This window comes from Mugil cephalus, chromosome 12, assembly GCF_022458985.1.
Source record: "Mugil cephalus isolate CIBA_MC_2020 chromosome 12, CIBA_Mcephalus_1.1, whole genome shotgun sequence".
NCBI classification, from domain to species: Eukaryota; Metazoa; Chordata; class Actinopteri; order Mugiliformes; family Mugilidae; genus Mugil; species Mugil cephalus.
In genome coordinates this window covers 14,364,818-14,381,347 of record NC_061781.1, presented here as the reverse complement: position 1 = coordinate 14,381,347, position 16,530 = coordinate 14,364,818, and the positions used below count along the sequence as shown (strand labels likewise).

Sequence of the window (16,530 nt, the reverse complement as noted above, 5' to 3'; positions counted from 1 at the left end):
AAAAAAAAGGAAGAAGAAAGAAAGGCTGCAGTTTATGTGAGTAGCTTCTTTAGTGGAAACTATTTTTCAGAAATCTGCTCGCATCCAGAGGAGATGTAAGGAAAGGGAGACACAGAAGTTGTTCTTCAGTCGCTGCACTCGTTGCTCTTACATTGTGCTCTGCTAATTCTGAAGCCTCTTCGCATTGACAAGTCGGTGATGTACACCTGCAAGCAATTTCTCGGTCTTATACATAGCCTAAGTCTAAAGGAGCAGAAAAGGCAGCTCACCTATTTCGCTTTTTTCTCCCCATTGCAGCAGAAATTTTCTTTCAGAGCACTATCTCTTTTGTCAGCGCAGAAAGATCCTCGGTGCGAAAAAAAATTGCTCATAATTACCTCAGAGATAGGAAACTGCATTAGAATAAATAAGGGCGAAATTACTGTAATTATGCTGGGTTTGATGGGCTCGGCTCGTATAATCAAGGGGAGAATGCAACGAAATAACACTGACCCTCTTGGATGTGCAGCTGCGCCTTTCTAGGACTAGGTAGGCAGATTTTTATGTTCACTCTACCGCGACGCTGCTTTCTTAATGGTATCGAAATATACATGGGCCTACTCTACAAGTTTTTGTATTAAAATAACAATGGAGACGGGGTTGAGGCAGAGGATGTGACAAAAGGAACAAAACGAGGACGCGGCTCTTTAGTCTCTGGAGCATATTATTGTAAAGAGTGACGGTGTAGCTGCATCACATATAATAATGATAATAATAATAACAACAATAATGTTTCCACTCCAGGCTGTTTTGAAAGGACGGTATGCAGATCGCAAAGAAAAAAAAAGAAAAAAAAGAAAAAAAAACTGCAGTAAATGATATAATAAATAATTTGTATATTCGCAGATTAGACCAAATACAGCTTTTCCTTTGCTATTTGTCTTTGTTTTTGCTTGTGTTTCTCCCCTCGGGCGCATACAGACATAACATAAATACATATTTAACATATTTGCATTACATTTGCCAGTTTAATTTTCTTCTTGTATTTTTTCAATTCCAGTTCAGTGTTATAGCAACTTCTTAAAAATATATATATGTATATCAGATAAATCCCCATCCATTATTTTCCATTATGATTATGATTTTTTTTTTGTAATAAACATGCATGTACCTTTAGAAAAAAAAACACAAATGTAGCACTAATGCAGAAAAAAATTTAGAAAATTGTGGCTTTTTTTTTCATTTGTGAACCAAGGCCTTTGAACTTTTCACTTTCATTGATCTCCATCTTTTTTTTCTTTTTCTTTTCTTTTTTTTTGCAGCACCTGCCTGTTGCGCAATTATTCACTTAACGCGCACAATTGATCCCTCTCATCACGGAAAACTGGGATCAACGACAAACAGAGAGGAGATTATCTTTAAGAAAGGCCGAAAAAAAGAGAGAAATAAGTGATGCTGTTGAATGAGGCGAGGCCCACCACGACGCAGCCGTTAAATCGTTTTGATTTCTTACATTTATGCTATTTATTTATTTATTTTGCATTGTTATTCATTTGTTGTTTGAACCCGTGGCTTGATCCGGAACACGCTAACACGTTTTTCGGTGGAAATTGCGCAAAAAGATTATTTTTTGGGTGGGTTCGGATTTTTAATGCCCAACATCTGCAACAAGCAGCAGCGCAAAACCCACGCGGACTAAACGCTCGACATGACCATGAATCTAAACGAGGAGCCTTTTCCAGTTCACACAAACGCACTCACATGGTGTCTGCTACAATAGCCAACATGATACTGCTTTGTGTCAGCTCACATTAAACCTGCGCCACGCTGAAGCCTTTCTTTTCCAGGCGGGTGGATGAGGAGGAGGAGGAGGTGGAGGAGGAGGAGGAGGAGGAGGAGGAAGAGGGAGAGGAGGAGGGTTTGAATCAGACACCGTTCTGGACATAATTTAAATCATATTTTACTGCTTTTGAAACTTTGCACAGTATGTACATAAACTTCAGAAACAGATCAATAAATTAAAGTGATCAATACAAAACTAAATATTTTCTATGTTGACTAAACACATTTCGACGAATACACAAAGCCTATAAACCCTGTTTCACAGCGTATCCAGTACAGCACAAAAACCAATCTGAAAATTATGTACAAAATACAGTGACAAATGAGCTGCTCACCCTCCGGATATTTTTTTTTTCTTGAGCAGCAAATCGTCAGGCCTTTTACATTTTTCACATAACATCGGGGCACGGCATAGAAAAGCTTTGCTTGCGTTAGTGCAGCATTAACAACACAGTGTTGTTATTTCAAACACGCTTACAAAAAATGAACACAGACAGACCTTAACAGAAGAACAAGCCTGAATAATTTAACTTAAATAACAAACACATATAAACAACATAGTAGCAACTTGAGGCTTTGCACAGTATGCTCTGTGGTTGAAATGTGCTGCGATGGCCTGATGGTTACCGGTGGAATTTATGGTTTATTATTTGGTTAAAGAAACGCTGCTGTGGCCTAATTGGCCTTTGACTGTCAAATGGATGCAGATTGATTTTAGGTCATTATCACCTTGGGACCGGTGTAAACAAACACGTGTAATAAACATGTAGCCTACAGCTCAACAACAGAATCGTCACACAAATGTGACTTCAAAAAAAAAAAAAAAAAAAAAAAAAAAAAAGAAAAAAAAAAAAAGAAATTGACAGAAAAGTGATCAACAGCAGCCAAAAAAAGATCCTTTTGTCTACGATTTCCGCCGTCACAGACTTGTTGCCCTTGGGCGCATTGTGTGCCTTTTCAGCTCCCTTCTTTTTCTTCTTCTTTTCTATCTTTCTTTCTATCTTTCTTCTTCTTCTCTGCTCGCCGTCATCCGATATGAGGAGGCCTCTGTGTCCGCTGGCAAGATGCGGCAGCAAACTCCGGGATTGTTGTTGTGCATTATCAATGCTGCGCCGCGCTCGGCGGCTGTAGGGCCTTTCGCTATCCTGATACTGAGGTCTCTGTTCACATGAGCTGTGACTGTTGCATAGACTCTTGGTGTGTGGTTGGATACCATGAGGTGTAGCTGGGAATGTAAGATCCGGTCGTGCCCACTGAAGTCTTCACGGTGGTCGGTGAGGTCCAGACAGGTGCCACCGACGGAGAGCCGCTAGAAAGTCCACGGCCAGTGGCTAAAGCGTTGGCGTCGATAGTGCCGCCTCCCTGCTTCATGAGCTTCTTGAATTTGGACCGCTTATTCTGAAACCAAATTTTTACCTGGAGAGATAGAAATTGTGTTAGAAAACAGTGACGATTTAAAAATAATTACGCACACTTTACGCATTTGTTTCTACATTGGATCATTAATTTGAATGCACATAGTTTTGTATTATTGAGGGAAGCATTTGTAATAATAAAATAAATAATAATAATAATAATGTTGCAGGGAAAAATAAAATATAATGTAAAATGCGCCATGGTGCTGCAGCAGAGTGAAGCTATTTGTGACTTTCGTGGACTTGCCTGTGTCTGAGTGAGACCCAGCGACGCTGCCAGCTCTGCTCTCTCCGGTAACGCCAAATATTGGGTTTGCTGAAACCTCCTGTTCAGGGCTTGAAGCTGTAAACTCGAATATATAGTCCTTGGTTTTCTGATCTTTTTCCCTTTGCCGTTGAATCGCACCTCTCCGCCTTCGACCACTGTGTTTTTCTCCGTTTCTGGCGCCGCTAGAGACAGGAAAGAGCAAAGAGGAGGGAAAAAATGAAGAGGCAGTTGTAGCCAACAGCGCAGCGCAGCAATGAATACTCAGGCGCAAGTTTTACAGGCTGTACTTTAGGTATAATTACCCTTAATTGCATACATTGTTTATAGCGTTACGCAATAAATAATTACCAAGCCTAATTCCACATCTGGCTCGTCTTTTCCGTGCAGTGATGACGGCGCGTAATGGAAAGCCAACACAGAAACTTAATATTTGAGATGCAAAGACGCGGTTGCACACTTACCTGCGTCCTCTAACCGCGTCTGCGTGAGTCCCGAGCTGTTTTGGTACGTCTGTACTGTACTGAGATATGGACTGGTGGAATGGCTGCCGACCGAGTTTACGTATGGATAACCCAAAGATCTGGGGAACGACGAGGCTGGGCTGTAGCTGTCGTGCTGTGTATGACCTGCAGAATGTAAACAGTGCATGGGATAGTGTCCGTGAGACATGGAGGAAGGCGACATTTGTTGACTCGTGGGTCCAAACTCCATGAAAACGGTTTTTCCTGAGGCAGGGCTATTAAGACTTTCTGGAATCGTAGTCATTGTCATCTCTTCTGGCGGTTCCCCTTGTCTCTCTTTTGTTGTTTTCCTTCTATGATCTCAGTGAAGGATGGGTCCCAATTTAAGCCGAACTGATTTTTTCTCTTTCCATTCATAAGAAAATGCAGTTTGTGCCCGTGAAAAGTCCTAGGAATGATGCTGTGGACCAAGACAAACTCGCTCAAAGGTTTGAATCTCGGACTCATGAATATTCATCAAAGACTGTCGCTGATTGGTCCACTCTCTCCAAGAGGGAAGCCGATTGGTGACGCTGGGGCTGGGTCCGAAGAACCTGATAAACTCGAGGAAAACCACAAAACCCCAGATTTCCTTTTGACATGTCAAGATTCACCATATTATTATTATGATTATTATATTATTATTATTTGTAGACGTGATATTAGTATTAAAAGCTGCTGTTTTGCATCCTTCTAATGAAGTTAAATGACGCTCCCATCCTCGTTAGAGCTGCTGTGTCGGCTGGACACCTTGATTAAAGCTTTTTTGATTAAAGCTCCTAATGCTCCATCAGGAGGAAGGCGTATTAGCATAACACTAGCGTTCAATTTTCATAAGTAGGTGTGTAATTAGTCATGTATTTAACACTTAGGTTGACTTGAGGTCTCACTTACACCTGGCAGCAGTGGGACGGTAAAACAGTTTGCTCTGAGGAGGTGAGGAGGTTTGTGGTTCAGGTATAGGCCTGATGACGCCTTATAACACCTAAACATAATCTACACACACACACACACACACACACACAGACATATTTATATATATAAAACGCCACAGTAAATCACTGGTTTAATAGGTTCTAGATATTTAAATTAGGTGCTAAATAGTGAGCCTTTCGTAATAATGTTATACATAATCTTAGGAAAACTTTAAAATTCAATTGTTCCATTTCAGTTTTAGGTTAAACCTCAGCGACACGCGCGTAAAGATTTATTTTTTTTTATCGCGTTTTAAATACTTTCCAAACGACTTTGCGCCCCTTACGTCGCAATCAATTAATGATCACAGTTTTGTTAAACGCCGCCACCTTTGATTATTATGAATCTAAGTGTGGATGGGGGGGGTGCGGCCAGCCTCCCGCAGCCTAACAAGACTAATTACCCATGGACATTGGATTTAATTGAATTGACAAACCTAGAGACATTTTTTTTTCTCCCACGAGCTGCAGATTTAGACCTCTACACTTGAAAGCTTCGAGAGTTTAACCTTGCAAAGATTATCCTTTTTTTTTTTTTTTTTTTTTCATCAGCTGCTAAAAGTAACGTCTGTCCACTTACTCAAAAAAATCATGTGATGGAAAAGTAGCAGATAAATCCGCGGCATCCGGGGTCAGGGAGCCTCCGCAGGACGGCGAAAGAAGGAGAAAGTATCCGGCAGCTCCTCATTTTATTAGGATTCATTTGCAGCCCCGCAGCTCTTCTGGTGTCTGTGCAGAGCGGAGACGCAGCCTGGCTGCTCCATCCGCAGTCCCTCCATCTCCACCTGAATAACAAATTAAAGGCAGTTAAATTCCGTCACTGTGATTATCAGTGTAATTACATAATTGAACTCAAAACAGAGCTCGCAAGTTACAAAATGCGTTATCAAAATGCGGGCGCTCGCATCACGGCGCGTGTGCCACAATGCGCCAGGCGGCTGCAGATGTCTGAATTTAAAGATTTCTGTGAAATATTAGGCTATAACGAAAGCTGGTCCCTTGTCCCCCTAAAATAGGCCAATTTGAAGTGATTTCTCTGGAATTACTTTCGAAAAATGCTTCAAGATTTCCTCTATCAACAACGACAATGATAATGGTAGTACAACCAATAATTATCATCTTCCAGAACAGAGGACAGATTTTTATGGGTACTTGGTGGGTGCGACTGATAACTGTCATTATTTTCCCACGATTATAGTATCTACAGACGGCTGTGAGCAAAACCATTAACAGAAAATGGGCAGAATTTGCAGTAAAATGCAAAATAATACCCGGGGTACACTAATAATAGCAATAATAATGAGAGATTTTTTTTTATTTTTTTTTTTGCTGTTGTTGTTGTGTTGATGATAAGTAAATGTCAGTTGGAGCAGAAGACGCTCGAATTAATTTCATTTGCGAGCTCATTTAGAAAGAGTCGGTTTGTCAGAAGATTCATTGGAGGGTTTTTTTTTTCCTCGAGCCCTTCCTAGGTGTCATTAAGGGACGAGGCGGACACGCGTGTGATGATATTACCACTTTCATTAATAATTTGACTCCCGAGCAGGCTGGCGGGAGGGCAGCGCGCGCGAGAGAGAGGGCCACGGCGGTCCTTCCTGCGGCATGGCACCAGCGGGGCTCTAACTAGCCGCACTAAAAATAAAGTCCTCCATGCATGGATGGAGCGCGGAGGCAGGACTCATTAGGAGTGAGTAGCTCTGTGGCTGAGGGTGTTTTAACACCTGCTGCTCTTCACCTGAGGGTTAGTGCAGAGGTGGAGAGACAGAAAGAGGAGGAGGGGGTGGGTTTAAAAAAAAAAAAAAAAAAAAAAAAAAAAAACGGGCCAAGATGTCACAGACTTCATTTCAGTCCGGTGATAGAAAGCCCTCCTCAGCTGCCACACCAAACCCCGCATTTTAACCGCCACCAAATATTATCCCGACCACGGAGCGTTGGTAAACTGCGTGTCCATGCTGTGTGAAGGCTCAGCTCTCCGTGCACCCTGCAGACTCTGCATGTGAGCGGTGATTAATTACTGTCACTAGAGGTGCAGGGAAATGCGGGGGGGTTCATTTTCCCTTTCCTCCTGAAGTAAACTAAATGGTGTTTTCAAGCATTCACTTGTTTATGCTACATATGACCTATTCGCGCGTTTTCTTGCGGCTCCTGCAATTTCTCACACTTGAACATCTCTGATGGCTTATAAGGAGAATCGGCAAATGAAACTCCCCGTAAAGGAAAATAAATAAATCATAAATAATTCTGTTCCGTTGTTTGGTCCCGTGTGCACAAACCATCTCTGTTAAATGACCATTTCGAATATAGAGCAAATTAGAATGAACACGGGAGCTCATCCTTCCTCAAACTGCCCTTCGTGGACATTTCTACCTCAGCCGCAAATCCAAATGTAATTTAGCAAATGTCAAACTACACGAAGGTCGTGTTTCAGGTTTTTTTAAAGGCTGTGGATCAAACAAGTGAAAATTGCCTTTTGTTCTGCTTCTTCTCTGGTTTTGCCTCTCGCTGCCATCCTGTAATTTGCAGCGTCAATGAACGCAAACTAGATGCACTACAATTAACTCGATTCAATGTCTATTTTCGTGTTCAATGTGGCATCAAAATGCGAATTGATTTTGTTTACCGAGTTACGTGTAAACAAAAAAAAAAAAAACAAAAAAAAAAACGAATGATGATATCTCAGAGGGGAGATTGTTACATTGGTTAATTCATTGTATTATCATCAAGGGTCAGGAGGGAGTCAGGGGGAAAATGAAATTGTGCTCAGTTTTTATTTCATTGTTTATATAATGTGCTGAAGAACTAAAATTTATTTTTTGGTCAATCGAACGCAAATTTACTTCCAGCTGGTTTCCCCCAAAATGATTTTATGTGTTTAAATCATCTGGACGTAGCGCATTTCTGTGTAATCACATTTGTGTTATTATTTATTTATTTATTTATTTATCTGCAAGTAGTAGTAATTGGTGGTTTATAATATTAAAATATAAGAAGAAAAAGAAAAGAAAATGAAAAGAAGGGCTTGTGAGTAATTAAAATTCACAATTACTCATCTAAGAAGTGATAATATTTTTGTCCTAATTTAGTCATAATTGACAGTTTAAAAGGATCAGAAAACTAAAGCAACAATAAGAATTATTTTTGATGTTTCAACAGGCAAGTTTAATTAAATTTTTTCTCTTAGGCAATAAGACAATAAGTCTAAGAAAATGCATTGTTTTGTTTTAGGTTGTGTGCGGGGTAATAATGATTATTCTGTTTGTTTTTTTTTAGGTGTTGATCACTTCAGGAGCTGCTGCATCCCATCACGTCAGGATGCACTGACCAAGAGGCTCATGGGACAGAAAAAAAAAGGGTTTATTGACAGTAAACTATTATCCAACATGATAAAAGCAAGAGCCAGAGGAGGCGGCAATAAATTCAATTTCCATTATTATTATTATTATCACTTTTTATTACTGCGTTATTCTTCGTGCCCAGAACATTCTTAAAACGTCTTTTTTAATTTCCCTCTGCAAAATCTTTCCCTTTGCATGAAAAGAATCATAATTAACCAAAGTGAAAGCACTGGCTGACTGGCTTCAGGTCGCTCATTGGAAAAAAAGCGGAAAATAAAAAAAAAAGTCACATTTCAACTCCCTTTTCCATTTCAGTGTTCAGAGCGGCCCTTTCCTCGGAAAGCAAGGGGTCACGGTGTGGAAAAGCCCCCGGTGAACTGGTAGAAATGCTGTCCCCATTACAGCCGCAGCAGGGGTCAGGCCATGGCAGCAAGCACCCAACCTGCCCAAAATTGGCTGCAAAATGACCAATTACCTGAGTGAAGGCTGGGGAGAAAGGACTTGGAAAAATATGGCTTTTACTTAATTCAGCTAAACTGTAAAAGGAACTAGTGTCACACCGACGCCTCAGTCTCGATACAGCATCCTACCTGTTAAACGAAGATGCTCAAAGTGTTAACTAATGAATTTTATAGATTATAGCGAGGAGTGAGTTGAGCTTGTGCAGCGACGCGAGAGCATGAAATCAATGCAGCGTGGCTATAAGCTGAGAATTATTTCACCAACACTAAAACAACGATTGATTAAACATCTTTACATGCAGGCCTTATTGAATTAATTTCCCCGCAAATGGAAAACATGCAAATTCGCCAATTAAGTCATTTGCCCATGGAGAGCCGGGCTGCTTGACGTTCAGCTGTCACAGCGCCTTTAGTCTGAAACCCTTTTTAGTTTTTGTTAAGAGTTAAGTCTCCAACAAAGACAGGAAGGAGGTCAGCACTCAGCCAACACCTGAATGCGCCTCTCTTTTTTGTGCTCCCCTTGATCCCCACAGTCTGTGCCTGTCATTAGTCTTAATGATGGAAAATTGTCATGTTGATACAAGTCTTGCTCTCCCCCTCTCTTCTTTGTATAAGTAGAAGGTGGAAGCTCCATTTGTAACAAAGTTCTTTGTGACTAAAAGCCGTGGACATTGCATTTGTGCCGGGGGAGAAAAAAGGCTGTAGATGCTCTTTCCATAGCTGGGATAATTATTCCTACTGTGACCTTAATGATTCGCTCTGTTCATCCTGCATCTCATCCACGCGCCAGGCCCTCAGCAGAGCCCTGTGTCAGGGAATATGAAAAACCCATATAATGAAACCATTTTGGCTGATGGAAAAAAGGGGCTACTGAAGCTGCACTTGCTACAAAGACGGCTCAATTATATGAGTAATTGTGATAATTTTCCCTCCATTCACTGCTTTCTCTGAAAGGTAAAAAAACACAGATGCTGAAAGGGAAATTACTTGGACAATATATAATCTGTGAAATGGTCACAACAGAAAAAAAAAAAAAAGATGACTGTAAGAAAGTGTAGGACTATAAATAGGTATGTTAATGCAGGGCACATAAATACACCCTCAGAATCTGGCAGACATAAACAAACAGCACTACACTGTGGAAGCTCATGTGAACAGAAAAGAAGCAACAAATGACCACTGGAAAAAAAATAAAATAAATATATATATATATATATAAAGGTAGATATGCAGCTGCCAGAAAATTAAACCCCCTTCTCCTTCCTATTGACAAATTTCAGCTCCTGAAAATGCACCCCCATAGTTGGCTATCATTTGTTGTTCCCTGACAGGAAAAGGATAATTACCTCTCTCAGAGGCAGGAGGACTGACATGCCCTTTAGACTTTGCCATGAATGCAGGAGCTTGATAGAAAGCTTGAGGAATAATTTTGTTCTTTTCCTTTCCTTATGTGCGAGAAAATGTTTTGTTCGCGGCAACTTGGAGACGGCAGTATTGTGGAGTGCATTAAACCTACTGTAAATATGACATCCGCCGTGTCTATCAGCGTCTCCGTTCGAGGGGGGAAAAACTCTGAAACGCATTAAAATTTCAATTTCATCGCGCCGGCGAGATGGACGAGATAGTGGGATATGCATTACTTTTTCCCCTCGCAGTGGGTGTTGGATTAAACATTTCTCCTTCCTCGGCGGACAAAAAAAAATAAAATAAAATAAAAGCATCCATCCGTCAGTGAGTGTGGCTGGAAATCAAACTTACGTGGAGACGGAAAAAATCATTCTATTCTGGGAAGCAGCCAACGTACGTACGTACGTACGTACATCTGCATGTGCCTCATCTGACGGCTGAGATTAAACCTTCATGATGTCTTGTAAGAGAGCTCAACACTTTGTTTCTGCCGGTTTGTGTAAAATTCCCACACTAGCAGATAAAGATGTAGCTGCCCAACTGACTCCTGCGAGGCCGCTGCTTTACGTCCACCGCAAATTTTTCCACATGTGCGGGCCGCTGACCCCCTCCGGCCCCGTAATCTGGAATGAATCCCCTTTCCAGACGAGCCGGGGCAACATTACAGCCTCGCAGCCCAAATACTTGTATCGCGCTCAAATGATGAGTCTCTGACACACACCATGTCATCAGTCTCACCCCAAACCCCCCAATAACTTCCGACCCATTGAGCCGCCTTGTGTGTTACGGGGGCCAAGGCAGCCAGAGACCCCCCGGTCCTACTTGATTGTGCCTCCTGTAACACGGAGAAGCAGCTTGGTCCCACCACCAGCCTATACTCAGCGCCACTTTAGTGTAACACACAAACACACAAACCACCAATCTCAATTCAGTGCACCCCACTGAGAACTTCCTGACAGCCTCCAGAAATGTTTTCAAGTTGTCAAATGCCTGCAGTAATAGTCCGCGAGCGGAGAATACAACAAAACAATAATCATATGATCAGAAGTTTAGGTTATGTAAAGGCTGTGAGGAGCTGTTGGGGCTGAGCCTTTTGGGGCTCTTTCATGTGATGTTTTCACTTTGTTTTACACGGGAAGCCGCCGCAATATCTAAACTGTCGGGTCACCTTGGCGCAGAACCAAATTGGCTTCAAAAATCGCTTTACTTGTTCTTTGCAGCGGCGGCGGCAGCAGCAGCTGTTGTGATATTTGAGCACAAATTCATCTTTGCAAACAAGCTTATTTATCCTGACAGCAGCAAGGCACCGCTGGAAAATTATTACTGGGAATTACTGCCGGTCACATTTTCATGCCACGCTGATATTTACTTCAGATTTAACTTAGATACTTCAGTTAATTAAACTGTGACGCTTAAACTGGCGGTTATGCAAAAAGTTTATGGTTTGTTAGGGTTCAGATAGAGGTTGAACCATCTTTAATTATTTATAATTATTTGTGAAGACTAAACTTCTGCAGAAGTTCTTCAGTCGAAAAGTTTTCACTTTTTTAAGAAGTGTACACATTTTTTTTTTCTTTTTCTCTCCACTCCGGTCCTTTCTGTACGGTCCCTTACTGAGCAATGCCTTGCAGTGAATAATGTAAAATGCTGTATTAGATTATCATGTCATTAAAGCCTTAGCAGCGCAACGTTTTTCACGTTTGTATGATTCATATTTTTATATTCATGCAGTTGTACGCTGATTGTTGAACGACTGTCAGAACTTAAACTGAAACTGACTTGATTCAAATGTGAAACCCCTGAAAGGGCTTTAGTTTAATCTGAAACGCATGGCGGCCGGAGGGGGGCTGTTTTTAGGGACTAAAATAAAATGAGTGGGATGCTGGTGTTTTCCTTAAAATAAATCTGACACATTATCGCTGATATATTTGTTGCATTTCCATGAGACCAGAGAACACTTTTCCCTAAAATGATAAAACACAATTACAACTCAGCTCTTGCAACAAGTGCAAAAAGTAAATGAGAGAATGCAATTTTAACCGTAACTGAAGGATAACGTATAGAAGCAAAAAAATAAATACATTTTTTTAAAAAAAGGAGAATTACACATTGCTCAAAGTATGGAGAAGAAAATGATTGTATCCCAGCTATTCTCCAGGACTTAAGAGGAACCAGCTGCTTTGCATGACTCATGAAATATTCTTTGGCACATTATTGTTTTCTGAATAAATTAAGTTAGGTCCAGTTATCACTAGTAATAGACCAATAACAACGTGCATGTCTGTTTGCTCAAAACTAATAAATTCATCCAGTTTAGCTGATGTTATTTAGAATGAATCATTTATATGTAGACATAAATGTGATCTCTTGGGTTGAGACAAAGTTAAAAGAACCTCCCATCCAGCAGGAAGAATAAATACATCATCCACACGCGTGTTTGTGACCTCCCTCAGCTTTTCATTTTCATACCGCCCTCTGCATCACGCTATGGAAATCCATTTCCCCCCCACCCCAACAGACGCAGCAAGGAAACTCAAATCACAAACATGTGACTCACAGATGGAAGATTCATAAATGCGGGGTCTATACCGTCGCCCTGACTAGAACAGACACTGACCCCTCAGACAGAGGTGGTCTGATTTCGTACTTCATAACCAGCAGTCTGATATAAACCAGTCTGACCTACAGCTGTATCTCGCAGATATTACTAGCCAGGGACAGAGAGCCTCGTCTTCCAATTACACTGCAGCGCCACAGCCTGAAGCTCAGCCATCTATGGAGAAAGCTAAGACAAGGCTGTCAGAGACTTTAATAAATGTAGGGAACACTGCATGGGAAAAGTGTTGCTGTCTCAATAGAGTGACACAGACAGGCCAAGGCTGTCAATGGAGCCCCTAATGACAGAGTAAGATAATGACAGACCCCAGTTAGAATCAGCAGGAAGAGGAAGATCAATCTGCAGCCAGAGAGGGAGGGATGGAAGGAGGGGGACAAAACTGTGGGCTCTTTCTTTTCTATTTTCTCAGTTTTAGCTCATCTCATACATATCTTTCTGCTGCAGCTGGCTCGCGTCGTGGCGGGGCAGCTCTGCATTAAGCGCACAGTGGATCAATAGCCATTACAACTCCCTCACAGCCTGACACATCGCAGGGCCACAGTTGACATTTCACTCAGGGCCGCATTGATCCCCAGTGCACAATATTCCAGCCCCCAGTTAGCAGCCGAGCCTGGGGTCTGGCTGGAATTGAAAAGCGAGGGAGGGGGTGCAAAGCGGCGGAGGGGGTGGCTAACCAGCTGCCCGTGCTACAAGTAAACAGCACACCCCTTGATGCATTCCTCGTTTTCAATCTACTGGTTTTCCTGCCTCTCCGCGGCAATTTGGGGAGGCAGTATCAGAGGATCAAAGCGTGACCTATGTGAATTATTTAAACATGCACCGCATCGGCGTATATGTGCATTTTATAGGGCACAAATAGCCACACTGACATCATTGTTGATAGCATCTACTGCTTCTTGCAGAGGAAGGCAAAAAAAAAAAAAAAAAAAAGAGACTAAAATAAGCATTTGGTGCACTTACAAAGTAGGAGTTTCCAAGAAAACCAGCTCAAAATAAACACGGGAAATCGCAGACAACACAAAATTAGACACAATTTGAGTTAATTTCTTTTTAATTGCCTTCCGCGATGCTATCTCGACGGTCAGTCTGACTCTGCAGAATGACACCAAAAGCTGAATTCATTCTCGCGTAGCGGCGAAAAAAATCTATTTTCCAACTAAGAGACGGGGCCGAACCAAAGCGCCAGTGTCTCATCGCTGCTTAAAGTGACCTCAGAAATGAATAAGACATCACAATAGGGCGGTTTTGTAAGAAACGAAGCCTGCATTATTTTTTTTTTAACCCACAGAAAGGCACATTTGTAAAGAAAACATGATCTTTACCTTGGTAGGAGTCGTTCAGGGTTGATCTAGTTGAGTGTTTGCTCAGAGCGTTTTAGTTAAATGGAGAAAAAAAAAAAGATCTTCTCATACAGTAACACCTCAGCCAGCAAACACTGCTGCTGGGTTTGATTTCTAAATTGCAGTTCATAATTGAAAGAGAGGGGGATTCCGAGAAAAAGAGATTAAATACCTGTCAGGTGTAGTGTGACCACGGAGCTCAGTGTAAAGATGATGGAGGGAACATTTCTGTAGAGGAACAAATGGAAAAAAAAAGAAAAAAAGATGAGCACTTTACACACCTGATATTAAAACACAGTTGCTTCTAAAACGACTGAATGAGTGAAATTAGTAGGGATTAATATTACGGATATATATCATGATATTAATCTACATGTGAAAGAACACATCACAGGGTCTAATGCTACTATTTGATTCTTCCTCTGGGGAGAAAGTTGATCAGTTGTTGCCACCTGCCTCCATGAGAGGCCACACACATAAATAAAATGTAAAATATTGTGTATTGTGTATCTACACACCTTCAACCTCTCTGGACGCCACGCAGCCGACAGAGACCTGTGACTCAGAATCAGATCCCCGTCTTTAATTTCTACGTGGTCCGCCCGGTCGGATACAATGCCTGTCGTCACATAGTCTGGGGTCATTATGTACTGCGAGAAGGAGGAAAAAAAGAAACTGTACATGAAGATGAGAGCAGGTCTGCAGTCACAATGCTCTCATTTAACATGGCGAGATGGGGGAGGGAGGGGGGGGGGCTGGGATTGTGGAGCCACGTCTTGCCCTCTGTGTCCAATTGTGCGACCCAGGAGAGCCCGGCGGAGAGACACAGGAGCCCCGCAAGCCCCGACAGAGGACTCTCCCCATCAACACTCATATAATGCTGCTTTGGCAAAGACTCGCAAGTAAGACAAAGCTTTGCTCCTACAGCTGCTGGCACGCGTCCAAGCGGCTTATGGATATATGCCAGGGCAGGGGATAGACCTAATGTTTATGGTGCGCACACTGTTTGAATTGTTGAACGTCATTCAGAATTAAGCACGGACACAAGTTGCAATATTTCACGAGACGAGGGTAAGCCGTTAAAAGTCCGGATCTGTCATTTAGAAAATTAATTATGGATCTGACAAGCTTTCACTTTCGCTAAAGTGAACATTTTCTGCGAGCTACATTTCAAATTCAAATTTATGGCGAGAACCCTGAAGGAGACGCCGCTTTCTGACTCCTGTCTCCTTTGAGATCCTCTTCTTTCGGCCCGCTCCAAAGTCACTTGTTTGACTGGTCAATTACTATGTTTTTCTTCCTCTCAGACTCGCAAAGTCAAATAGATGTTTTTCGCGGCTCCGTCTCACGGCGATGTTTGTGTGAATTATTTGGCGTTGGCTTTTTATCAAATAACAATAACCTGAAAAACCCTAATGCACAAACAGCAATTCGCAGGAAAACTCCTGACGCACTTTTCGTCCTCAGACTTCGCTCTTGGACAAAGAAATCATCAACGGCACCAATCTCCCCCCCGACTCGTACGTCATTCACCTGCGTTGTTCGCGGTTGTATTGTATTGTAGTGTGAGGGAAGCACACAATGCTTTGATATACAGTAGCTATTGGGACATATTGTATGTGTGTTTTATATTAAGTGCTGAAGGCTTGAGTTTCACATTGAGGACGACTGCTGAAAGTCTCCTCCCGGACACTGAAGGCAACACTCTGCCTTTGCCTCTGCCTGGATTTGCTCAGAGGAAACACCTGCAGAGAGCAACACATGTCGGTCCGCAGGGAAACCGCCGCTGTCTATTTTGTCCTGATGAACTATTTCCAAGGAAAGGAGGCTGTGGCATTTGTAGATCTGGATATCGTTTAAACGCAACACAAGGGAAGGACTGACAGAAAGGCGAGCAGCAGAGGCGGCAGAGGCAGCAGCAGCAGCAGTCGTTGATGGCGGTTTCCACAGAGGGCAACAAGCTGAGGCTTTGGTGTGCGGCTGCTCGGCTTCTCTGTGCTGTGTGAGAAAGTTTTCTCCCTCCATGCAGCCTGGATAAATTAGCCCCAGAGCCAGAGTGTGGACAGCAGCTGGAGTGCAAGAGTCAGCTCTGGCAGTGGTGATAATCAACAGGGAGGATGTGGAGAGAGAAACCCTCAGGGAGGAGGGGGTTGACGGGGGTAGCTGTGATCTTACAGGCCCAATCAGAACCCAAGTGGATCTGAGGCCTCATGCAGTGTAACAGCACACCATCACGTTGCAGCACTCAACATCCTGGACACAGAGCAGGTCTCCTCCCTAACCGCCTGCTTAACCCTTTCATGGTGTGTGTGCGCGAGCTCGGCTCCCTGGGCCCTCATTCGCTCATCACTGCACTAATCAGCCTCAGAGACAGCAGCTGCAGGGAGCCCCA

The 16,530-nt window shown here is 42.4% G+C and overlaps 1 protein-coding gene across 2 annotated transcripts; it reads right to left on the bottom strand.

The window, feature by feature from the left end:
• Window positions 1–1,923: 1,923 nt before the first annotated feature.
• On the bottom strand, window positions 1,924–14,736 carry dlx1a (distal-less homeobox 1a). 2 transcript variants are annotated; one of them, XM_047602098.1, is made up of 6 exons: window positions 14,657–14,736; window positions 14,311–14,366; window positions 5,559–5,763; window positions 3,966–5,000; window positions 3,484–3,686; window positions 1,924–3,237 (listed from the first exon to the last, which is right to left on the bottom strand). In XM_047602098.1, exons 4-6 carry the CDS (start codon window positions 4,273–4,275, stop codon window positions 2,986–2,988), a joined length of 765 nt encoding a protein of 254 aa, XP_047458054.1. In that variant the 5' UTR covers window positions 4,276–5,000; window positions 5,559–5,763; window positions 14,311–14,366; window positions 14,657–14,736; the 3' UTR covers window positions 1,924–2,985. The 2 variants fall into 2 exon arrangements, with proteins under 2 accessions (XP_047458054.1, XP_047458055.1); XM_047602099.1 differs by lacking the exons at window positions 14,311–14,366; window positions 14,657–14,736 and having other exon boundaries at window positions 3,966–4,130; window positions 5,559–6,068.
• Window positions 14,737–16,530: the final 1,794 nt, after the last annotated feature.